The 24,892-nt window shown below is 42.2% G+C and overlaps 1 protein-coding gene across 4 annotated transcripts in view; it reads left to right on the top strand.

The window, feature by feature from the left end:
• sbno2b (strawberry notch homolog 2b) overlaps nucleotides 1–24,129 on the top strand; it is a 49,585-nt gene extending 25,456 nt beyond the window's left edge. For 3 of the 4 annotated variants that reach the window (XM_077583082.1, XM_077583085.1, XM_077583084.1), the window contains 28 exons: nucleotides 3,754–3,936; nucleotides 4,202–4,288; nucleotides 5,369–5,474; nucleotides 5,555–5,715; nucleotides 5,800–5,933; nucleotides 7,437–7,527; nucleotides 7,631–7,774; nucleotides 7,896–8,013; nucleotides 9,166–9,271; nucleotides 9,799–9,952; nucleotides 10,032–10,208; nucleotides 10,576–10,673; nucleotides 10,859–10,941; nucleotides 11,343–11,528; nucleotides 11,603–11,724; nucleotides 11,797–11,928; nucleotides 12,443–12,578; nucleotides 13,472–13,584; nucleotides 15,155–15,226; nucleotides 16,005–16,113; nucleotides 16,192–16,263; nucleotides 16,356–16,499; nucleotides 16,592–16,686; nucleotides 17,097–17,189; nucleotides 17,290–17,421; nucleotides 17,498–17,574; nucleotides 17,816–18,006; nucleotides 19,313–24,129. In XM_077583082.1, the coding sequence (XP_077439208.1) occupies nucleotides 3,754–3,936; nucleotides 4,202–4,288; nucleotides 5,369–5,474; nucleotides 5,555–5,715; nucleotides 5,800–5,933; nucleotides 7,437–7,527; nucleotides 7,631–7,774; nucleotides 7,896–8,013; nucleotides 9,166–9,271; nucleotides 9,799–9,952; nucleotides 10,032–10,208; nucleotides 10,576–10,673; nucleotides 10,859–10,941; nucleotides 11,343–11,528; nucleotides 11,603–11,724; nucleotides 11,797–11,928; nucleotides 12,443–12,578; nucleotides 13,472–13,584; nucleotides 15,155–15,226; nucleotides 16,005–16,113; nucleotides 16,192–16,263; nucleotides 16,356–16,499; nucleotides 16,592–16,686; nucleotides 17,097–17,189; nucleotides 17,290–17,421; nucleotides 17,498–17,574; nucleotides 17,816–18,006; nucleotides 19,313–20,352 (4,356 nt within the window). In that variant the 3' untranslated portion in view covers nucleotides 20,353–24,129. The remainder of the gene's footprint in view (nucleotides 1–3,753; nucleotides 3,937–4,201; nucleotides 4,289–5,368; nucleotides 5,475–5,554; nucleotides 5,716–5,799; nucleotides 5,934–7,436; nucleotides 7,528–7,630; nucleotides 7,775–7,895; nucleotides 8,014–9,165; nucleotides 9,272–9,798; nucleotides 9,953–10,031; nucleotides 10,209–10,575; nucleotides 10,674–10,858; nucleotides 10,942–11,342; nucleotides 11,529–11,602; nucleotides 11,725–11,796; nucleotides 11,929–12,442; nucleotides 12,579–13,471; nucleotides 13,585–15,154; nucleotides 15,227–16,004; nucleotides 16,114–16,191; nucleotides 16,264–16,355; nucleotides 16,500–16,591; nucleotides 16,687–17,096; nucleotides 17,190–17,289; nucleotides 17,422–17,497; nucleotides 17,575–17,815; nucleotides 18,007–19,312) is intronic. The other variant, XM_077583083.1, reaches the window with a different exon arrangement.
• Nucleotides 24,130–24,892: the final 763 nt, after the last annotated feature.

Raw genomic sequence — 24,892 nt, 5'->3', positions numbered from 1 at the left:
TATCGGTGGCCGATAATTATCTGCAATTATCGACCCTATTTTTTTTTTTCCTGGAGAGCTCAGTATTGTTCATTCGGTAATTTTACCCATTTGACATGTCATCATCATTGCTCTCTTTTTTTGTATTTTTATTAATTTTTATTTTGGATGTGCATGTGCGTGTGTGTGAGTGTGTATTCATTAGTTCACCTTTAACCTATTAAAAAATCCCATACCGTTCACCTAAACCGAACACTTCCAGCCAGAGTCGTGAGGCCGTCAGGAGACCCGAGGAAGGACCAAAGAAGAGAAAGGAAAGTGAAATCCAGCACCGACCAGACACCATCCACCGGGACACCAACCAGAGTCCTTCACCAACCCAAGAAACATCTAAACCCCAACCAATCAGGGAGACCCCAAGAGACCAAAGGAGAGATTGAGGAAAGGAAGGAAGGACAGACGAAGTAGAGTGAAATCCACAGACACCAGCCTCCACCGATTCAATGACCTGAGGAAGAAGCAGATTGTGTCTGAGTTTCGATAGATGCTGGTGTGGTGGATCTGGCATGCATGAAAATCTCCACCAAAGAGGGGAGCCGTCGACCCCTGCCAGGACAGAGCAAGCGCAACACCTCAGGGCCCCCCAGGCCGCGGCAGCGCCAAAGGACGACCCCCGGGACCCGCAGGGGCTACCGGCCGGAGAGCAAACCCAGGAGCAGGCGGGCCCCCCACCCCAACACGGCCCGCGCCCCCAACCCAACGCAGCAGAACGGGGCACTGCAGGCCCGCCAGGCACCCCACCGGTCCACAGCCCCCGCTCCCCCCCATCCCCCCCAAACCCAGCCCCAGCCACCCCCAGGCCCCTAAATCCCCAGACCCCCACACCCCTATATGCCCGGCGAGCCCTATCGCCCCGCCGGGCATATGGGACCAGCCCGGCGGGGCGATAGGGCTCGCCCCCCGGATACTGGGGCCCGCCCGAGGTGCCAGGAGGTCCACCGTAGCGGGGCGGGCACAACACCAATTACAACCAACCCTCCCGGCCCCCGGCGCTCCGAGATCCGGGCCACGGATGGAGCACCCGGCCCAGGAGAGGGGGAGGAGGCGGATAGGGGAGGGGGAAGGGACGGGGGAAGGAAACGACAAGAAGGGCAAGGGGCAGCGGCAGGGCTGCAGAGAGAGGAGGAGGAAGGGTGACGAGGGAGAAGGGACAGGGAGGCGGAGGACGGCGGGGAGAGGCGAGGAGGGAGAGGCAGCAAGGGGGAGGGAGGGGAGAGGGAACCACAGGGCACCCCGGCGGCCCACAGGCCCCGAACCGCGTCGCCGGGCCCAGAGCGACAGACCGCACCTACCACTTTCCTAATTGCCATAAATGTATATTTAAAAAAAATAATATAACCACACTATTTGCAGCAGGGCTAAGTCCCTATCCCACATGAACGTGGCATTTATTGTACATACGGCCAGACGACTTCTTACATTATTTTGGAGTCATGCTGTTTGGATTCTATGACTGCTTTGTTTGTCTTTTAAGGCACGTTTATCCCAAATGGGGCTTAAACTACAAATTGTTTGACTTTAAAACTGAAGGATTTAGAGTGGGAGGAAATGCCAAAATATATCTTGTGCGCCTCCATTTATCAGCCCATGACTTTGACAGAAGACCCCCTCTTCTAGTAAATGCGCCTGAGGTAAACAAAAGCTTTCTCGCCACTGTTTTTCTCGATTAAAAATGACGGTATGCTGCTTATCTGTGCGTTTCCACCATGGTGCCTCTGCAAAATGATGATGTGTCCATTTTTTTGTGGCTTTGTTTACACATCTGTCGCAGCCAGACCAGCTCAGGGGTGAAATGGGATAGTGACGACGCACGGCTGAAGAAAGAGGTGGTAGAAAGTTATGTGTCCTGGGGGCGTGTCCCCACTCACCCCCCACTTCTACCCCACCCTTCCTTAAATTAAGAACATGCACCGTCTATCACCCTTAAGGCAGCCAATCAGAGACTAGGACAACTCAGGAGAGCCTGTTTTTCATGCCTGATCTTGCCCCCAAGAAATTATCCTCACACAAAGAGAGTCCAAGCAAATGACGATGGCGGTGCTCCCACGCGACGGTGCGCAAGTCTCTTCTGTAACAGAGCACAAAAATAACACCCGTGTGTTTACCACCCTTGCCAGGCCCCATTCCCACACCATGCAGTCATGTTTGCATGGATAGCCCCAGCGTCTTGTCCTCTCTCACCCGTCAGACATGTTCCGGGGAACTGTTGAGTAATGCGCGGTGATAATTAGTCTAGCATATTATTTAAAAGGAGTCTCGATGATACCCTTAGGCTTCGTGGACTGTGGCAATCACCCTCGTGATCTTAACTATGTCGTAGTGAAATGTAGGACACTGCTTTACTGCAAGCATAACCTTTTAAGTAGCTGCTTTCATACACGTTATTGTCATTGAGTTCTACGGTGGAACTACAAAGAGGCTTAATTAACTATACAGGCAATGTTTTAATTAACATTTTAACAGTCTTAATTGTCATACAACTGCTCGGATCAAACTAAATAAATTAAACCAAAAGTGCTCATCCTTTGAAGTCACTGAGGCAACAGTAAGCAGTTTGTAGCACGATACTGACACACGGGATTAGACATGGTCTGGTATCAAATGATGGCGGTGTTAAAAATTTTTTAATTTAAGCTTTATTTATCCAGGTAAGAAAATTATGAACATATTCTTGTTTGTAAACCTGACCTGACTGCAGATAACAGACATCATGGTATGATAAAACAAAAAATATAGCAGTTTCACATTACACAAAATATGTATTAGGCCGCCTATGAAATGTTTAGGTAAGTAATATTATCTTTTTTCCATTGAACACAATTTATTTTCTTTTTAAACATTTTAAGCATGTGGTGCATTACCAAAAGAAACACTAGAATTTTTATAAATTATATCAAAATGTAGTGCAACAATAAAAGTACTTATTTCGCAGATAATGGCTAGCTATTAGCCCCTTTTAGGAGTAAAGTCAGAGCTGATGTTAGCCATGCTAGTACATTTGTAATCTGCCTCAGCAGCAAATATTTATTCCACCAATTGTAGACACACTAACTCTTGTAGCCTTAATATATTAACGTACCTTGAATGTGTTGAAGAATGATCTCTCACGCAAACATGATACTGTTTTTTACATAATGGTGTATTTCTGTTAGCATCTGATCAGTAATTTGTGTATGTCATCTGTATTTCTAATTATAATGCCAATGTACTAGTCTACTAAAATGTTGTTGTTTTTTACTCCAAATTATTCAAGTTGAAGTGTTCATTATGAGGTTCCGCTGTATTTTCTCTTGTCAGCTTATTGTCCTCTGCTGATCTCCATATTCCCCGTCCCCCATTACTTAATTCCTATCTGGCCACATCCATTTTTATAAGCCCCCAGGGGCTGGAGGCGGTGCCTGGGGGAGGCTAGTTAGAGTGCATTCATGCTAATGACTTGGGGGTGTTGAGGGAAGGCAGCTATGGCTAAAATGGCACAAGCGCTCCGATTTTTAGAAGTAAATGTTGAGGTTGCGGGACTAAAGATTTTTTTTTTTTGTCAACTATATTGTGATGAAAGCCGAGTCCAAGTCGATTAATCAATGACCGCATTAATATTTTTTCTGCATATATATATATATATATGTGTGTGTGTGTATACATATACTGTATATATATCCTTGCCCATTCCTGAAGTAGAAGGCAGAACTCAAAACTCCTCTTCTCCCCCCACAGGATCTGTCCTGCATCGATGACCTCTCCACCAATTCCCTGTTCTCCTCTCCGGCCGACTCATTGTCCGAGTATGCCGACGCGCAGTCCTTCATCAGCACCGACCACCTGGACACGGTTCCCACGCTGTGGGACGTCAGCACGAGTACCACGGCCGCCACCACACCAGCACAGAGCCAGCTGGAGGTCAGTAGATACACGCACGCACAAATGTATTATAATAATAAGGCCGGTATCAGCCCAACCTCGCCCATTACTAGTTGCCACTCACCTGTGAGGCACACAACAAATTGAAGCAGGGGCTACCGGCCGGAGAGCAAACCCAGGAGCAGGCGGGCCCCCCACCCCATTTTCTTGAGTGAACGCCATAATAAGCACCCCTTCATACTTTTTGTCTGTCTTTCCCATCCATTTGAGTTTCTGTTTCTTGATTTAATGTTTTTGTTGACAGCTAAAAGGCTCCAGCAAGTTTCAGGGCTTGGCCAGTTTGGATGATATAACCACTATAATCAGCACACCACCTTTAGGAGGATTTCAGGTAGTCGCAACAATCTGATGTAGAATTTATACTAACCCTCTCTTTATCTGTGTGCACCTCTGTGATTGGTTGCTCTCAAATGTACACACTTGAGCAGAAAATTGACAGTTGAACATCACTATCAGCTGATTTTAGTCTTCTTGTCAGAGTCCAACAGATTCTCATCCATTATTTTATTTTATCATTTTTTATTATCACAGATGATGTAAGGATTGCATAGCATTTGCAACTGCACTGAGACAACCACAACTACAAAGCAGTATTGAGGCCACATTGGAAAGGAAAACAATACTGAGAATAAAGTTGATGAATAATAAAGCCGTTATATTGTCAGAAAAATTGGTTGAAATATAGATTTACAAGGGGGGAAAAATCAAGGCATTACAATTTTATTCATGTAATGTTTTTTAAAAAAATCTGTTCTGCCTTTTTTTTCTTTACCAATCATGTCTTTAAACTCATAGCTTTATGATTTTTTTTCTCAACATTACAGTTTTATTCTCTTTTTTTTTGTCATGACTTTTTCCTCTCAATTTAGACTTTTTTTTCTAATTTTGCAGCTCTATTCTCTTAGCACTTAATTCTTGTAATATTATTTTTTTTTCTAATTTTAACTTCTCATTCCTATAATTTTCAACTGTTTTTCTCATCACATTCATGCTCGCTACCTTACTTTTCTCTCGTAATGTTGACTTTGTAGTATCATTTCGGGATCAAATTGACTTCATACAACAAACACAATTTTGTGATCATGAAAGCTGCGGGTTTTTATAGCGCTCTTCTCCCCACACGCTCATCTATCAGAAGCGGTATGCTACTCGTGGACAGGACACACTAACCAATCGGCGCCAAGCTGGTTTAAAAAAACGCCATGTTTTTCTACTTCCTGCTTTTAGCTGGTTTAACTCCCATTCCCATTGCTGTGTTGTCCTACGTTTTCTCTGCGAATCTCTTAATTGTGGCGTGTTAACCTGTCTGGCTGGCTACTAACATTTATTTTTCTAACTTCACCTAGGCAAAGAGCAACAGCATATAGTGCCGCTTTTGGCTTCTGTTGAATGTTGTCTTTGGTGTTGCCAGACTCAGAGAACCCAGTCACCCCCAGAGGAGGAGGAGGAAGCAGAGGAAGAGGATTCAGAGGAACTGGGCCATGTCGACACGTATGCTGAGTACAGACCTTCCAAATGTAGGTCACTAGACTCAACGGCAAAATTTAGCCGTACACTCCGTTCAGACAAACGGCATTTCTTCCTTTCTCCTCTTCAGCCACAATCGGAATTTCCCATCCCGACATAGTGGTGGAGACCAACACGCTGTCCAGTGTCCCTCCTCCGGACATCACATACACTCTGTCCATACCTGAGTCTATCATTAACAACGGCCTGTTGTCCGCCCTGCAGCTAGAAGCCATCATATACGCCTGTCAGGTACACAGTCACACGTCAGAGACATCTACCAGAAGTCCCTCCCTTTCACTTTAAGCAATGATCGCTCTCTTTTTGTATGGCCAGCAACACGAGGTCATCCTGCAGAACAACCAGCGAGCAGGCTTCCTGATTGGAGATGGGGCAGGTGTGGGAAAGGGACGTACTGTTGCGGGAATCATCCTGGAAAACTACCTTAAGGGAAGGAAAAAATCACTATGGTGAGTAAGCACACCCTGATGACGTTTATTAACAATGGTGGACTACCTAGAATTAATCACTGCAGATTGGCAGGCTCTTTATGTATAACACGGAGTGAGCTATTCATTTTCCTCATGGGGCAACATGAGAAACTAATCCTTTTTTGACACAGAATTTGATGCAGGATAGGATGCTATAATTAGGAACTATGACCAGCATTTATCAAACTACTTTTTTTCAGACAAATAGTTACTGCAATGACATAAATACTGCATTAGCATAGATTATTAATGAGGTAAGCTTTACGGGTGTAACTCCCATTTATATGGAATTTCCGCAAATAGTGGCCATGGGGGGTGTTTGCTTTCAAATGGTGGGGGAGGCCTTCATCTGCCTTCATTTATACAAATACAGTTTCAGAATATTAGTACATTTGACACTTAATTGTCACGTGAAGCTAGAATTTAAAATAAGATAAGAACTATTAGGAATAAAGTCAGTTTCCAGGAGTGGAATTACAGTTTGGCTTGCTATTACTTAATCACTTTTTTCCTGTTACTTTGTGACTTTTTGTACCCCCGTAACAGTCTAGTTTTACCATGTAACTTAATGCCTTGTTCCTTCGCAACATTTAAAGAAATTTCGATTCATTGTCATAGCGCAGTAATTTTTTTTAGTAATATTGCAACTTTGTTCTTGTAATTACAGTAGATATTTTTTTTTCTCATAACAGGATTTCTCACTTTTCTCTTGGAACATTCTGACTTCTGTTCGTTGATATGATTTTTTTTTCTTGTAGTGTTTTGGCTTGAATCTCGTAAATTATACGACCTTTTTTTGTACACTTATGACTATATTGGCAAATTTCTCCCGTAATTTTACTACTTTTTAAATTTCAGTGCGTGACTAATACACTACTTTTCCCAATCTTTATTGATCGCAGTACATAGAGCTAATCGCCCGGCACGTCCTCAGACAAAAAAACGTCACATTAAGTGGGTTAATTATCAACCTCCTGCCATCTAGTGGAAGAGCATTTAGTTATTCTGCCTGTCACTGTACTTCACTGGCATAATGAACAATGATACATTATTAGTGGCAAACAAATAATAATTTTATTGGGAGTCAATTCTCTGCTATAAATAGATGGCATCTTTTTGGGAAGAGGTGTTTATTTGTCTAAAGTGACTATTGGGGTCAAATCATTATATTAAGGGACAGCCTCCACTTGAGGAATGTCTCAAATTGCCATGCAAATTGTAATTTTTGAGGATTCTTTGATGCAGTGCTTGTAGTGAAATCTCAAAGATGAGTCGTGACTCAGCATAATGCCATCCTAATTGTAGCCTTCGCATGTAGCGCAGCCCAACAGGATGTGAGCTCACCACTCTTTCAGCCCCAGTTTTCGGTCGGCCGCCATAAAATTCATGCACACGGGCAACATCACCTGATTTGCATGTGCTCGTACTTGTTCTGTCCAGCTGTATATGCAGAATGACTAATCCTACTGTTCCTGCCCGCAGGTTCAGCATATCCAATGACCTGAAATTTGATGCAGAGCGAGATCTCAAAGACATAGATGCACCGACTATCCCTGTGCATGCCTTAAACAAAGTGAGTGCAGGTGTTAAGTGAGGAAGTCCATTCTTTCTCAGCGCTGATGCAGAAAACGGAACGGAGCAAAGCTTCAGTGGGTGACCGTGTGACTGTGTTGCAGATTAAGTATGGAGACACAGCTACCTCAGAAGGAGTCCTCTTTGCGACCTACTCTGCGCTGATTGGCGAGAGCCAGGCAGGAGGGCAGCACCGCACGCGGATTAAACAGATCCTTGACTGGTGCAAGCCGGATTTTGACGGAGTTGTATCCTTTCATTTTCCAGATGACGCACTCATTCCTCCTCCAACTGCAGTGTGCTGCCCCCCCCCACCCCTCTGTGCTTCCATGTGTTGTTTGCCCTTGACCTGCATTCTCCTCCTCACAGATTATTTTTGATGAATGCCACAAAGCCAAGAATGCCACGTCAACAAAGATGGGCAAGGCGGTGCTCGATCTGCAATACAAGCTGCCACGGGCCAGAGTGGTGTATGCCAGTGCCACAGGTACATAAGATGAAAGGCAAATGCATTGGAACCCTCCAAAGTGGAACACAAACTGTTCCGTCACTTTGGTTGACTTCCGAGTTGTCATATTTTTCCCATGAGAAATATTGTTAAGTGTGTTAACATTTGGGCCAGGCGATGTATCATTATCGTATAAAACGATATCAGTAAACTATGTGGACTTATCACACTTGTGCTGCCTGTAAAGCTCAGGCCAGTCAATCACATATCCTCTTTCAAGTTTCGAATTGAGTGACTGCTAAAGCCAGCCACAAGCCCAGGTTACGCAATGTGGCGACGTCATAAACCGCTGCCAATTCCAATGCACAGAAGCTTTCACATTTGTGAGGCATCCATTTTACTGGTTTTCAAGTGAAGGAAGACAAAGCCGCGAGCTTTGTGCCGCTAAGCCATAGAAATACAGTACACATACAGTATGTTGTGTTTTACAATACGTTACCATATTTATAAATTTATTTCATTCTGTATGTACCTGTAGAAAAAAATGTATGATAGTTTGAGCCACTTCAATATTGTAGAATAAGCAAGAATAAAGCAAAAAGAACATTTAGGATGTGACACATTTAGTAAGTACAAAGAGGTTGCGTGTATTAGACCCTAATGAGTGAAAGGCGGCACCTAACCGGAAATAATGTTAAGTGAATTCATTTGTTGCAGGTTAAAACTAGCAGAATCGTGCAATGTTTAATAACTAATAGCTGATTTTAAGTAACAATTTAACATTCCTAACTTTCAGTTCAGTGTAAAAATAGATAACCACTGTATAATATATCTAATGAACAGTACAAAGTAATAGTTTTTGAAGATAAGTGACATAATGATACATAATGAAACTGAAACAGAAAGCTGTTGATTTTTTTTCCACCTGTGTGTGGCATGGCGTGTAAAGTACACATTTACATGTGTACAATCTGTTCCATTTTCTGTGGTTATCACTTATTTGATGAACATCTTTGCCTTCTCTGGTACTTTTGAATGGTGTCCTCACAAAAAAAGGCAAAAATATATTCTGATTGTAAGAGCATTTTTTCCTAAAAATGTTTACCCCTTTTCAGGCGTTTGACTTCGGATGTTCCAGTAGTACAGCTCAACGTCAACTTTTTTTTTTTTTTTTTTTGTCTGGTCACCCAGGTGCCTCTGAGCCAAAGAACATGATCTACATGAGTCGCCTGGGTATCTGGGGTGAGGGCACGCCTTTCAGGGCCTTTGATGACTTCCTGCACGCCATCGAGAAAAGGTTTGCGGTGTCTGATGTTTTGCAAATGGGTCATAAATCATGAGGTTTTCCTGTTCTTGTAAGATAGCGTTCATTTCCTCATATGGTGGCCAAGGCGGGAGTGGGTGGGTTTTTATACAGTCAACCACACCGTGTACATGGTTTGTATTTGTACTCAAGCGCAAGGTTGTGGGGTTAGACGCGATGCTGTCCTTTGATTGGTCAATACACACCAGACTTTTTCCCATGACTCTGTAGGTGCTGTTGATTTGTTTAGCAATAGAGTTTGCATGAGCAATGGAGGCACATCACAATCAATTGCCAAAAGAATGTAATAGAAAAGTTCATTCATTTCAGTAGTTTAATCTCTAAAAGATTCATATTCAGTATTATAAAAATGTATTAAACATTTGCAATTTGAATTTTGTGTTTTCATTGTGTGCAGTTAATCAATACAGTAAGTTTTCTTTTTCAATAGTACTACTAAAATAAGTTTTAACAATATTCTAAGTTGTTGAGATGTGCCTATATATGCTTTTTATGCGCAGAGGCGTGGGCGCCATGGAGATTGTGGCCATGGATATGAAAGTGAGCGGGATGTACATAGCCAGGCAGCTGAGCTTCTCAGGGGTGTCTTTCCGCATTGAAGAGATCGGACTGGACAGCGATTTCAAGCTGGTCTACAATAAAGCCGCCAAACTGGTGAGCGTCACAACCCAACGTCATCATCACGTCAAAGAACGCACTTCCCTTTTTGACTTAACGCAATTTCTTTTTTCAGTGGGCGGAGGCACTGCAGTTCTTCCTGCGCGCTGCCGACGAGCTGTGCCTGGTCAGCAGGAAGTCCCTGTGGGGCCAGTTCTGGTCGTCCCACCAGCGCTTTTTCAAATACCTCTGTATAGCTGCCAAGGTTCGCTGTCTGGTGGAGTTGGCCAAGAAAGAGCTGGAGGCAGGAAAGGTCAGCACAAATCACAGTTGAACGCCGAGTCATCAAGTTTGCACAGTGTGGAAATGACCAGGCGGAGATTCAGACAGGAGAAAATTGCACATTGAATAAAAAAAAAATAAAGTTGATCCATTTTTGTCTGCATTTTCTCTCATTCTGGCTTCCTCACTCCAAAAACATTCATGCTAGTTTGAAGACTCTTAATTGTGACATAGGTGTGAATGTCATATTTTTCTACATACCCGGATGGCGACCAATCCAGGGTGTACCCAGTATAGACTTCAGATCACCCACAACTGTGTTCAGGACATGTGCTAAACAAAATTGACGTTTTAAATTTGGGATAATTTGTTGATGCATGTTTGTTACTCTTCAACAGTGCATCGTCATTGGCCTGCAGTCTACTGGAGAGTCGCGCACCAGAGAGGTTCTGGATGAGAATGATGGTCATCTTGACAGATTTGTCTCTGCCGCAGAGTGAGTGAGCCCATATGTTTTGTTTTTTTAAACATCTTTTCATCTGTATTTCGGTGTCATGCAGAATGTGTCCAAATCTAGGATATTAAAGCACACAATATGCTCATCTACCTGCCAGCACCTGACGAGGAATTTATCTCGAGCTTCTTTGTGTGATCCTTAATAGCTCTTTTTCTTACCTTCAGGGGAGTATTCCAGTCCCTTGTTACCAAGCATTTCCCTTCTGAGAAGCAGCGGCGAGAGAAGGCACCCGGGAATAAGAGAAAACGTAAGACCACATTTGTTCCTACTATTATACTGTGGAAGAACGTCTACCGTATAAATGATTTAAATGTGTTAAGAGGGGAAGTTGTAAAGCCAAACAAAATTCCTGATCAAATTTACCTCAAAAGTCTACAAAAGGAGTTAAAATTGTATAGGTTTATGATGTGTGTTAAAGATTTGTTTGGATATCTTTCAATGTGATTATGAGAGGGGTATTTTCACACTTAAAACAATGAAACAAATGTCTTTGTTTATATTCCATTATCATTATGTATTTTCTGTAAAAAATGTTGCTTAGGGAATTGTGTTCAATTTTGAAGGTACCTCTGAATCTGTTTATCCTATGGACATCATCTTACTTAAAAGTGTCCCCTCTGCTCTAATATCCCTCTCATGTAATTATAGGTAAACCTCGAGGTCGCCATCCAAAGGTACCTAAGCACACGATGGACAGCGGCGGCATCATCAGCATCAACAGCGACGACAGCAGCACTGACTCTGACGGCATGGACACCGATTCCAACTCGTCTCCGGACTCGCTGCTGGACAACGATGATGTCATTTTTGTCAACCACACAAGCTGCCACACTGGTAGGAGTTATTGTTGTTATTGTTCTGGTTAAATGACTACAATATGTCTGACCTTCTCCCATGTGGATTTCCAGTCAGGATAGAGGAGATGAAGCAGGGTCTCCTCAACAAGATATCACAACTGGGAAAAGAACTACCTCTCAACACTCTGGACGAGCTCATCGATAAGTTTGGAGGGCCTGATAAAGTCTCTGAGGTGCGAGTCTGAAATATGCAACAAGTTTAGAATGAAAATGTGCACATTTGATGATTTATTTATGTCAAACAGATGACCGGGCGTAAGGGTCGTGTGGTGCGGCGTCCTGACGGCAGCGTACGTTACGAGTCGCGTGCTGAGCAGGGCCTCACCATCGACCACATCAACATCAAGGAGAAAGACCGCTTCATGAGTGGAGAAAAGGTCGGTTTCATTGCATGAGCTTATATTTTGGAATTTGTATAATAATAATAATAGTACCCCACTATAGCCAGAGAGAAATCTGTTACACTGTAGCTGTATAAGGTGCACTGAAACGGTAAGAATAGAGACGACATCGCGCAATACCGTGGAGCAAACTACATAACTCTAATTGTCGTTCAAGGCACAGTCAAGCGCATAACTTAGACTCAGTTTTACTACTGCACATGAAATTGAAGATGATTTGAATGTGTTTATGTGCCTCTGTAGGTGCGGCTGTTTTGGTTAGCAATGATTTGAATGTGTTTATGTGCCTCTGTAGGTGCGGCTGTTTTGGTTAGCAATGGGTTCAAATTGACTTTTATGTTTGTTTGCGTGCGAACAAAAGTTTACAAAATGCTGAAAAATAAATATTTAATTGGATGATATACATCTGTCAGTCCATTGCACTTCCAGTCCGGCGTTCTAAGATGTCACGCTTCACACAATTTAATTTTCTGTCTTTCTCTCACACTAGTTGGTGGCCATCATCTCCGAAGCCGCCAGCTCTGGAATTTCCCTACAGGCGGACAAGAGAGTGAAAAATCAGCGGCGTCGTGTCCACATGACATTGGAGCTACCTTGGAGCGCAGACCGAGCAATTCAGCAGTTTGGTTAGTCCAGATTTAGTTGTGTTTTTGTTGGCTTAAACAACGCAAGATAAATGTTTTCATTTATCTCACGCAGCGGGACTGTTCATTTTTCATTTGACTGTTTATTACGGACACTAAGTTGTTTTCAATAAGTCAGACAGAAGATCTGCCTGCTCTGTCCATTGCGCATTATTTTGTTGTAGAGGCTCTAATGGATTTATTGTTTGCAGCCGTAGTTGTGCTACCAGCTCAATTAATTACTTCCATTATCAGCGCTTGTCTGTGTGTGTGAGTGTGTATGATTGATTGATTACCTTTAAAAAATAAATTTAAAAAACTCTACAGAAACACTCAATAAAGCAGATGGTCTTGGTTTAAAACAGGGATGGGGACCTTATGGCTTTTTGGGACCATTTGACCATGCAGTTCTAAAAACAAATACAACCTCTGAAGAATTGCTATTAAAAGCCCTCAAAGGCTCATAAATTACATAATCTAAAAAATGTTTAAACAAATATCATAGTAATAATAACAATTGTAGAATAGCCATTGGAAAGGGAAGCATGGTGGTATAGTGGTTAGCTCCCACATTCCAAAAACATGCATGTTTGGGCCATTTCAAGACTCTAAATTGTCCACAAGTGTGAATGTGACTGTGCTTGATTTTTGTCCATATTTGCCCTGAATTAACTGACAGCCAGTTGACTGTGTACCCTGCCTTTTGCCCAATTCAACAGGCCTAGGCTCCAGCTCCCAAGATTGATCGAAAGTGATATTGTTTGATGATACTGATCCTATCATGTCATTACCTTCTCGCTGTGTCGTCCCTAATACCATTCATCAACAGTGTCTTAATGTAACCAAAATTGTTTTACATTTAATAAGTTACTCATACTTGTTTTTTGTTTTTTCAGGGCGCACCCATCGGTCCAATCAAGTGACAGCTCCAGAGTACATCTTCCTCATCTCGGAGCTCGCTGGCGAAAGACGTTTTGCCTCTATCGTGGCAAAGAGACTAGAGAGCCTGGTAAATATTCCGGCTGTGTATGTGTGTATTTTTTGGACTGATAACACATTGAGTTGCGTCATGGGAAAATCCAGAGTTTCATCCGTGTCGTCTCATTGCGTAAGAGAGGTTTACGATTGCAGTTTGCGTCTTCACCCTTGCCACTTGTGAGTTGTGTTCCTTGCTTGGGGCCGAATTTACCCAACAAGTCACAGTACCAATTTTTTGTTCCCATGCAGAAAGAACAATTAGGGCATGTGATGGATGAATAAAAATCAGGCTTCTTACAATTGTGGATTAGGTCAAAATTTTCAGACTGGCATGTAAACTGACACGTTAGATTAATTCTCAAAAAGGGGACCCCGAACTATAGCTTGGGAGTTAACAAAATATTAGCAAAATTGCAAAAAAATAAAATTGCAATAAATTATATTGTATCATAAAAAGATGTATACCTGCGTATGGGGAACGAAGCAAACATTTTTTTTTTTCAAACCGATACCAGTAGGAGTACCCAAGTAGTCACTGGTACGATACCAAGTAGTGATACCCCTAGTACTTTTGATACACAAAAGTACATTTATTATATTATTATTTTGTGTCATCTCTGCCTGGTGCTGATATGTATGTAAACCACTACAAAGATAGTTAGCCCAAGCAGGTTGATTCGGGTGTTCAGTAACTGTCAACACTAATATCAAATGTGGGTCACGGGAGCATACACGTGATTAGACCATATAAGTCACACAGAAAAAAAAATCGCACTAAATTGGAATTGGGCACTTAGACCTGGCATTGTAAAATCTGAATTTGTCTCTCAAAGATTTTTCTCATTGCTCTTGTCTGGATAATTTACAAGCCAATGGTCACTTTCCATGATGCCCTTGAGCGACAAGCCATTTATTTCCAGAGTGACACAGCAGCATGACAGAAAAAGACACACAGGCGGGTGGGCTGGCGGGGACGTTCATTCCAGGAAGCCACAGCTGTGTTTGCCAAGCAAGTTCGGTAAATCCGTGGGTCACATCCCACGTTCCCTGTGCTCAGCCCTTGAAGTGTTTACTCACACACACGCACACCCTTGAAGCCTGCAACCGACCACTCTTGCACCCTGGTTGGCTCAAGATAGCAGTTAAGACATCCACAAGTTGGACAATGGCCGGCTTGCTTTGCCGGCTATCTTTCACAACCGTCACCTCCTGTACAGTGTATATTAAATTAAAGTAGGATGGAAAAAGAGTGTTCTCGTCACACTCCTCACTGTGATCTTTGACATGCTTTAATATTATGAACACTATTAAAACAAAAGAAAAATGTTCTGCGGCTGCATAGCGACTAAAACAACTATTTCAAGTCACTATCATAACACTCATTTATCTCACAAGACTGGTAGGCCACAAAATAATGTGACACAGTAAAAATGTTTTCGGTAACTGAGTACAATAAAAGTGGTGACCTCACTTTAAACTGTAGCCTTAGATCATTCTGTGGTGCGCTTGTACTCCCAGATCAACGTTGGTCTTCCTGTAATTTGTTTGATGATGCTAATGCAAGCAACAACAAAAAAAGTTCACACTCATCCTCTTGGCAGGGCGCGTTAACACACGGAGACAGAAGAGCGACTGAAACCAGAGACCTGAGCAAGTACAATTTTGAGAACAAGGTAGGTTACGGACGGCTGGAAGGAATAACCCCATATTCAAGTGGAAACATGATTTTAATTGCGTAGTTCAGGTCACATTACAGTAGAACCTCCAAAGTGGGATTGGTTTACTTTTAAGTTGTTATATTTCCAAACAATTTTCCCATGGGAAATAATGTGAAGTCAATAAATGTGTTTATTCTTTCTATACCTGTTGTCATCGCAAAACCTTTTATTAGCTGCAGATGCAACTGCAAAGAATACTATAATAAAACTAAAGTAAAACAACTCATTATTTGCAGTTGTCTTGACATACACAATGCAGTAAACAAGCTGAAAATGTCAAACCCTGTGAACTTAATCCAATGTGCCCCCAGGAAAGTTTGAATGGGAATGGGAATTAATATAAAATTTGGTTTAATGGATTTACAGTAAACAATATTAAATGAAATGCCTTGCTCGTAACTGAGAAGCCAGATCCTTTCTTATAACAGTCAATTTAATTTTTGGTTTTATGGTTAGTTTTTTATTCTTTTCTTTGGTGATGTCACACACACAAAAACACACACACAAAATATGCTTGTACAGTCACTGAGCGTGCAAGATTGTTAGAACTCTCAATTTTTAATTTTATTTTATTTTTACTTTTTAGGGCTATTTTTGGTTAAGCTCCAGATTGTACCACTTTGGCGGTTTTTCACTTCGGACTGTCCGCTGTATTGTAGTCCTGCATTACCCATTTATGTGTAAGTGTGTCTCCTTTCCAATAATCTTGTATTGTTTGATGCCTTCTTTGTAGTATGGTACCAAGGCTCTGGATAAAATCACCAAAGCAATCCTGGGCCACATAGAGAACAAGGTGCCTGTGCCCAAAGATTACCCTGGAGGTGACGCCATGTTCTTTCGAGGTAGGTGGTCAGTGTTCATCAACAATCAAGAGAGCACAAAGCTCAACGTGTTAAACTGTCTTCTTCCCTTCATGTCAGATATGAAACATGGAATGATGGATGTGGGCATCTTTTGTAAGGAGCCACGCTTTGGCATTAATACAGAGAAAGGTCAGTAGTGTACATACACTCGAGGAGGCACCTTCAAGCCTGTCTGTCATTTGACAACTTTTTTCCTCTTGTATTTATTTTTTTAATTCCAGACTGCAGCATTACCAAATTCCTAAACCGCATCCTGGGGCTGGAAGTCCACAAGCAGAACCATCTCTTCCAATACTTCACAGACAATTTTGACTACCTAATTGAGAAGGACAAGAAGGAGGGCAAATATGACATGGGCATCTTAGGTGCACACTTTAGGTTCATTTTTGAAAATGCTTCATTAGAAAGAAAGAAAAAAGTCCTCATTTTGTTTGCCTTTCTTTCATGTGGCCAACAGATCTGGCTCCAGGTAATGATGAGATTTACGAGGAGAAGCAGGAAACCTTCATGACAGTGGGAAACCCTCAGGATGGCCAGGTGGTTCTTTACAAGGTAGGAACCACAGAACCTCAACGGGTGTATTGTCATTGACGATATGTGCTAGTTTTACATTTGAGCCTAGTTAATGTTTTTGGGAGGTGAAATATGGATGGATGGATGGATGGATGGTACATCGACTTCCAAACGACTACGGGACTTTGGAGTTTTTCCCGAGATACAAGCTCAAACATACTTAGACAAACCTTGTCTACCAACGTCCGCTAGCTTAATGCTAACACACAATGCTAAAAGCCATGGATGGGTTAACAAAACTACTCTATAATGTAGTTCTACAAGCTTTGAGCCGATGCTATTACATTTAAAGTTGGAATTCTGCTCAGTCGGAGGAAATTTATCAAATTAGTGACTGTAAGCAAACTACTAAACATTGGAAGCTCAAGTTTTTCTTTCTGCCCCTACAGATCAGCGTGGACAGAGGTATGCCTTGGGAGGAAGCCAACAACAGGTTTCTCAGTCTCACTGGTACTGACGAGGGTTTCTACCTGTCCCACAAGGTGAGTCTGTATATCATAAACAGTTGCAATCTAAACAGGTTGAACAGAAAAGCTCCCGACTGGAAAAAAACAAAAAAACATCACTTCTGTTGTTTTCCAGCTACGAGGTAACCAGCCGTGCGTGCTGCTCGCTGAGCAAGGTAGAGGCAAGAACTTCATTGTCTACAAGCCCAACATCGGCAAGCAGACTCATCCTGAAAGCCTTGAAAACCTGCAGCACCGCTATCGGAAGGTGTGTTGGATTTGTTTTTGTTTTTGTTTTATTGTGCAATGGTGATTTGACAACATGGTTGTTTTCTCTTCTCCAGGTGACTCCAGAGGAGGCCAAGGACTGCTGGGAAAGCCAGTTCAGCGTCTCCTTGAAGAAGTGTAGCCATCTCAACTGGTAACTAGGAACACACACATACACACACTCACCTTTGGGGTTATTCTGGATGTAATTAATGGGATCCCATGGTGGAGTTACTCCTGTTATGTATCTTCCCTAAGGATTAAAAGGCGTATAATAAACATCAGTCATTAAGAAATGAGGCCCAACTCGCACGATTTAACACAATAATGCAAACTTCAACACAATCCATGCAAGCAAGCCATCTAAGGTGACGGTCATTGTGGCGTCTCTGCAGGTACGGCAAATGCAAGAAGATCGAGGAAGGCCAGGAGTGCTTCCAGGGCATGCGCCTCCGTCAGTACCACATGCTGTGCGGCGCTCTGTTGCGCGTTTGGAAGCGTGTGTCCGACGTGGTGTCAGACATCACCAGCTCCAACATCTTGCAGATTGTTCGCCTCAAAACCAAGCAGCACAACAAGCAAGTTGGTGAGTGCAAGTTACAGTCTGATGTTGGGAACTATACGAACTTTTGAAGGAACTATTTGGGGATATTTTGCAGAATGAAAGAAGACCATGAAGGTTACTGATTGTTAACATCTTACCTGATTTTTTTTTTTTTAAGATGTGAGAGTGAATGTTTGTCATAATACTAATTACATTGTAAAAATGTATCTCTACAAGTAAATTTTCAACACCTAACAAAACCTTAATTAAACCTTAATTATTTTTTGTAATTTTTTATTTAAAAAAAAAACTGAGTTTCAATCTTGAGGCAACATAATGCCACAAGGCAAGATGTGGCGTTACACAATACGATGAGGCACCTTAGACAGTGTTTCAGAATTTGTAAAAATAACAAATAACAGACTGCATAGGCACTGACCATTTGTATTGATTTGTGAAAAAAATGTTTAAATGACCATATTTGGTCATATAAGGTTTCCACCCAACAGCTACAGATGAAAGTTTACATACCATTTGCCAGGTTCAGTCAACCTAAAACATTCAATAAACAACAGACAAGGAAGGAAGACAAGAGATTTTGATTCTTTTTGCTCGCGAGGAGAACGGACAGAAATGTGCACAGATTACAATCTCCTACCCGCTCTGAAAGCCGAGTCCTCTATTTTTAATAGGATGTTCCCTAGTTACACAGATGTTGCTGCTATAACAGGGAGGGGGAACACACAGCAGCAACCATCACGGATATGAGTCATTGTGCAGATAATAATACAGACGTGTCTTTCCTCGGCGCTGAAGGTTTCAACAGTCAAAGTTCAACAGTTTATCCGCAGAGTGTTTCTGCCGCTCTCTTGTGATAAGGCACAGTTCCTGTCCTACAGCTGCAGGAGCACTCTTTCTACGAAGTTCTGCTCTTATCACAGATAACTCCAACTCACATGATTCAAACAAGGTTATACCGCTGAATAAATGCTGAACAATACTATAAGAGTAAATATGGGATAACTTATAAACATTTATTCTAACACCCTTGTGGTATGTAAACTTATGAGTACAAATGTACAAAAGCTAAAGGTCACTTAATGACTCAATGCGATGAATCGTCACTAAAATTCACATGCATAACTCTCACGTCAAATTCAATCTCTGAAAATATCAAAACAGTTGCCCCAGTATTTTGGATTTTATGGGCATTAAACCTTTTTGCTCATCATACAGTGCGCTCATAAATTTAAGGGCATGTAAACTGTATAATAGGGTCTCTCTATATTGCAGAAACGTGTCAATGAACCCAAATGGGCTTGAACTAACGCAATTGTCACTGTTCCAGGCATCAAGATCCCAGAGAACTGCATTCCCCGGCTGCGTGAGGAGCTCATGCAAATGGACGAAGAGGTGAAGCGGAGGCGCAAGGAGCGCGAGAAGCAGGCCATGGAGCAGCGTCTGGCCGAGGAGCGCATGCGCAAGATGGAGCAGGACAACAAGCACCTGCTGGCCAATCTGTTCAGCCAGAAAGTCATGCCCAACCAGTCGCTGGTTCACAGTCAGCTCCTCAAGCAGAAACTGAACCCGCTGCAAAAAACGCAAGTGGCGGGCATGTCACAGCTGCAGAGGATGCAGGCCGTCTTGCAGCAGCAGCAGCCACAGGGTCAAAGTCAGCTGTCTTTACCGAGGACAACTCCACAAGTGACTCCTAGCGGCTGGCCCGGCAAGTCGGCCGCGTCCAAGCAGGCGGCGGCGGTGGCGGCGGCGCGCAACGCGGTCATCCACGGCTCCAACTTCTCCCAGTTTTACCCCCAGTCCTTCTTACCATCCTTCCCGCAGCCCCTCCCCGTCCATCAGACGGCTCGCATGTCTTCCCAGAAGGCACAGGATGAGATCCTGGACCTGACCGTCAGCTCGCCGTCGCCCTCTCCGGACAGCACCGAGGGCGGGCGGGCTCTGGACGGCCTGACGGGACCAACCCGAGCGTTTGCCGACGACTTCAATTTAGAGTCGCTCATCTCGCAGACCGCTCAGCTACCACCTCCTCCGCCTCCGTCACTGATCCACAACCACCAGGACTTGCTGGATTTATTCGGCCTGCCTCTGTCGCCGCAGATGCTCACGCAGAAAGCCAATCCTTCGTCCTCCGCCTCGTCCAGCTCCCCGTCCACCCCCTCCCTCTTCTCCAACCCCCCGTCCTCGTCCTCTCATTTCGCCCCCTCCTCCCGCTTCCCCAACTATCTCCTGCCCCAGTCGGACTCGCTCCCGCTCCCCAACGGCCACAGCAGCTCGGGCGCTCTGGACGTGCGCGAGGCTCTGAACAGCATGCTGCAGGCGGCGGAGCCCGACCGCAAGTCCGTCATTCACTACCGCCAGCAAGACTGACGCTTTAACGTCCTCTCTCACTCTTTGTGTGTGTAAGCAGATTTGAGCACGCATCCTCCTCCGCTGCTGTCCGGGCACCTTCTAGTCAACGTCACTGCCTGTCCTGCTCACAATCTTCTCTCAAATATCCCGTAGCCGTCGCCTGCTCCCAGTATCGGATTCCCACACCCAAACGTGCGTCCTCCACGGCAGCTGTAACGCAAACGTGACTTTACGGAACTCTCCTGGAGCTGTCGAAACAAAAACAAAAAAGTCCTTTAAGTGATTCGACGCTGGAATCTTTTTTTTTTTTTGCTATTATTATTGCTTTATTCGAGTGAGGCGCTAGGTGGCAACAAACTGGAATATACAAGAGGAAGAAATCAAAGCTGACAAAACCGTGAAATGCCTCCTTTTTGTCCGTTTAGTCGCCCCGCCCAACGACGACACGCTCCCCGTCTCTCTCTCTCTCTCCCTTTGTTTGTGTTCGAGGAAGACGAAGAGAGGGAAAGCAGCAGTCTGCAAACAGTGCCTTTTCTGAGAATCTATAAATGCAGTCTTTAAAAACAAAAACAAAAAAAATCAGTGTAGCCTAATGTATAGATTTGTATTTTAATTTAAATATGGTATATTTGTATTTAACCTTTTTTCGTCCGTTCGTGTTACACTATGCTGGTGGCGGGTTCCAAGGAGAGGCCTCCGTGAAGCCTCAACTCTTGTCTGTGTGTGTGATTGTGTGTGTGTGTGTGTGTGTGTGTGTATGTGCGTGTGACTTGCAACAACACCAACAAGCATTGTGAGCAGAAGGTATCCAAAAATATCACTTTTTTTTTTTTTGATGATGATGAATTTTTAAACTGACGATACAGAGAGATTTGACTCCTGGTTTGATTTTAAATTTCTCAGGAAAGTCTCACATGCTTTTGGTCTTGTTGTATGTTGTCAGTATGTGCGTGTGTGTTTATATGTGTGTCAGTTGGGTTGGGTCATTAAGTATACAGAAATGTCTTTTTTGTTGTCTCAAAAAAAAAACTTGTAATAAGTCATACTTTTTTTTTTTTAAGTAGACTTGAATTCACATTTTCTGGTGAAAAAAGTTTGTAATGGCGCCCCCTCTTGGTCAAATAACCCATTGTGCTCTCCAATGTATTTTTTTTTTTAAGTGATTTTTATTTTTCCGGAGAAAGACAAAAGCTCCCTTCACAAAATTTCCACATTAGAGCCGTATTTTTTCCCAGCCTCTGCTTTAGTGATACTTAAAAAAATAGTAATAATAAAAAGGTAGACTTGAATTCACATTTTCAGGTGAAAAAAGTCTGTAATGGCGCCCCCTCTTGGTCAAATAGACAATTGTGCTCTCCAATGTAACACATTTGTTTGAAACATGATTGTTACTTTTTCTGGATAAAGACAAAAGCTCCCTTCACAAAATGTCCACATTAGAGCCATAATTTTTCCCGCCTCTACCTTTTACACAAAATGGCACCGAAGTGGGAGATACCATCCAGAACAGCAACATTTGCCATATAAGATGCTTGTCACTTTTTACACACAAAATGGCCGCATCAGAGCTGTACCAGAAAACCCAAATTTGTGGAATATCTTAACACATATGCATAAATTCACACCTTGATCCCAGAGTCGCGAAATATTATAAGTGTGACAAATCCTATTTTGTTGGTTGCGTAAAGTCAACGTTTCTTTATTATTAAACCCGGATATGAGTCAAATAAATCCACACAAAAGCCATGAGATGGTCGTCCAAATCTACGAAAAATGTGTGTCCATCCCTCCCCGTGTCTTTTCCTCGTGTGTATGAATGGCACTGCACTCGGTCGAAGCAATAAAAACAGGAAAGAAAAGTCAGCGGTGAACACGACAGACCAAGTATTGTTTACTCCCACCTGGCGTGCGAGAATCCTCCCCTGGCGTTTCATTCATGCATACCACCTTGATATCGTTGTAGTAATAAGAATATTGTTATTTATATTTAAGGGATATTTAGCTGTTCTGCTTGTTCTTTAAGAAGAGTCAAAACGTTTGGTCAGGGAAGACACATTCAACTCAAATCTGCCACCAAATATCTTTGCACTGTCTTGTTTCTGGATTGATTTCTGCTCAATGTCCTTCGTGGAGCTGGTTGTTGTTGTTGTTGTTGTTTTTCCAGAGATATACCAAAGTGTTTTGTTGCCCTAAAGTTACCATTCAACAATCTCAGGAAGAAATAAATAAAAAGGTTGGTGGACGGACGAGGGTTTCATGAGAAAATATTTCCCCCTAATAACAGTGCTGAAACCAACGTTTTTTGTACTTGTATGTACCATTTGCTCTTATTAGTGTGTTTTATGTTTCAAGGCTGGGGAATCTGTCTGCTATCTTAAAAAAAAATGTATGAAATTTCTGAAAATGTCTTTGAGACGTCAACAGGTTTTGGGCTGGGGGGGAAATACTCTGGCGAGTTGTAGATTTCCCACCCGTCTGTGTACTGTTGCTTTGTGATTAGACATGTTTATGCCTTCATAGGGCAGTGCGTCATTTTCAGTGGTTTGTGAACACATTTTTTTTGTTTTTCAAAATAATAATATTTTTGCAACAATTATTTGTCAAGTTTTTTTTAACTCCTGTTATGAAAAAATAGGACCTAAAACAATGATCCACATTTTATTTTTTTGGCCTAGTTGTTACCACCTCTGCTTCAAAGTCGAGAGGTTCTGGGTTCGAACCCCTACAGTTGGCCTATTTTGCCTGTACTCGCATTGGTTTTCCTCCCACATTCCGGAAAACATGCATTTTAGGTTCCTTGAAGACTCTTAAATTGTCCATTGAATGGCTGTTTGTGTATATGGGATGTACGTGACTGGCTGGCACGCAGTCCAGGGTCTACCTCCACCTTTCGGGACAGCAAACCCTAAAGCAGACGCACTGTAGAAAATAGATGGATAAAATGTTTGCTTGACCTGAATCTAGAAGTGAGCAAGATTAAATACTTTTTTTTTTTTTTAAGTTTGTTTCTGAACATCTCAATTTGCACCATGACATAACAGGAGGATTAAATAGCATTTGAATTACTTTGTTTTACCAAATATTCCGACAACATTCCGTAAGAAGCTTTTTTGCATGGTTTTCCCTTAATACGTCATTAAGATATGTCACGTATAACCACAATGCGGAAGTCTACTGTGCGTAATCCATTTACACAGAGGACATGAATTAGCTCATTAGCTCGCAGTGTTTTACCCGACCCGGAAAATACACTGTATCTGGACCTGTTTTGGGCCCCCTGTTCTTTGCATGGTTTTATCCGTTGGTTGTCACGTTGCACTAAGATTGGCACCATCACGTGACTGTCCCCCTTCGTCCAGCTTTGGCTTGTTGTGTTTCTTCTGGTCTTTGTTTGTTTGATGGATTTGTATACTGTAACCATATTTCTATGTTTCTCCACTGTTTGCATATTATATAAATCACTCAAATAATTTATTGCTAACAACAACAACAAAAATAACAAAAACATGCTACTGATTGTATGTATTTTTAAACAAAGTCTATTTTTTCTGTAAAAAAAAAAACAAGAGAAAAAAGAGAAACTGTGTTCCGCACTTTTATTCTGGGTTTTTTGCTTTTGTTTTCTATATATTTATAATTTAGATCCAAATGTATATATTGTAAAATTTGTGCCTTTTGACTAATTCTTTTAAAAAACAAAATGACAACAAAAAAAGTGGTTTTCTACTCATTAAAGGAAGGACTATATGAAATTGCAATCTTTGTAAACAAATAAAAACTTGAAGATTGCTGAAACTCAAGACTATCTTCTGGTCATCTGCATAAAAACACAACATATCTTCCCAAACACTTTCTGCAGGTTGTACGAATTATGACTAATGCAACAAATAAACGATGAGCTCACTATCTGGACTCATGAATCTGCACACATTTACCATCGTGGCATACCAGTTCCTTCTGCACCAAATCATTATAGTGATTTTTTTTGTTTAAGCAAAAACATTTACTCAACTGTATCTAACCTATGTTCACCCACTATTGTCTTGAAAACATCCAGACTTTAAATAGACGTGACAAAATGCCTCACAGCTCCATTAAAGTGAGATAATAGGTAGTTTTTCAACACTAGAAGATGAATGGATAATAAAAATAAAAAAAATTAAACAGCATACAATAGGTGTTTTCAAACTTTTTACACTATGCACAGCTACAAGCTTCATTCGTTTATGTTTGACTGTACATAATGTTTACATTAATTCACTGATTTATTTATTTATTTATTTTCCCATGACACTATACGTACCACGTACCACTCTTACCTAATTTGAATAACCACTGGCCGACACGTGATTCGGTAATACACTTTGACATTCCCTTGGGAGCGCCACCTGACGCCCCTTGCCTCGACTTTTCGTGTACTGCCCTCTTCTGGATACAGTGTGACATTACAATTAAATTTCGCTAAATGCCTTAAACACATTTGTATAAATATTTCACCATTTAATCGTAATTACTGTCTTGAAAACATTTAAATAATACATTAAGTCAAATAAATACA

This window comes from Vanacampus margaritifer, chromosome 13 (genome assembly GCF_051991255.1).
Source record: "Vanacampus margaritifer isolate UIUO_Vmar chromosome 13, RoL_Vmar_1.0, whole genome shotgun sequence".
NCBI classification, from domain to species: Eukaryota; Metazoa; Chordata; class Actinopteri; order Syngnathiformes; family Syngnathidae; genus Vanacampus; species Vanacampus margaritifer.
The sequence above is the reverse complement of the archived record's forward strand: the minus strand, read 5'-3'. Positions and strand labels throughout refer to the sequence as shown.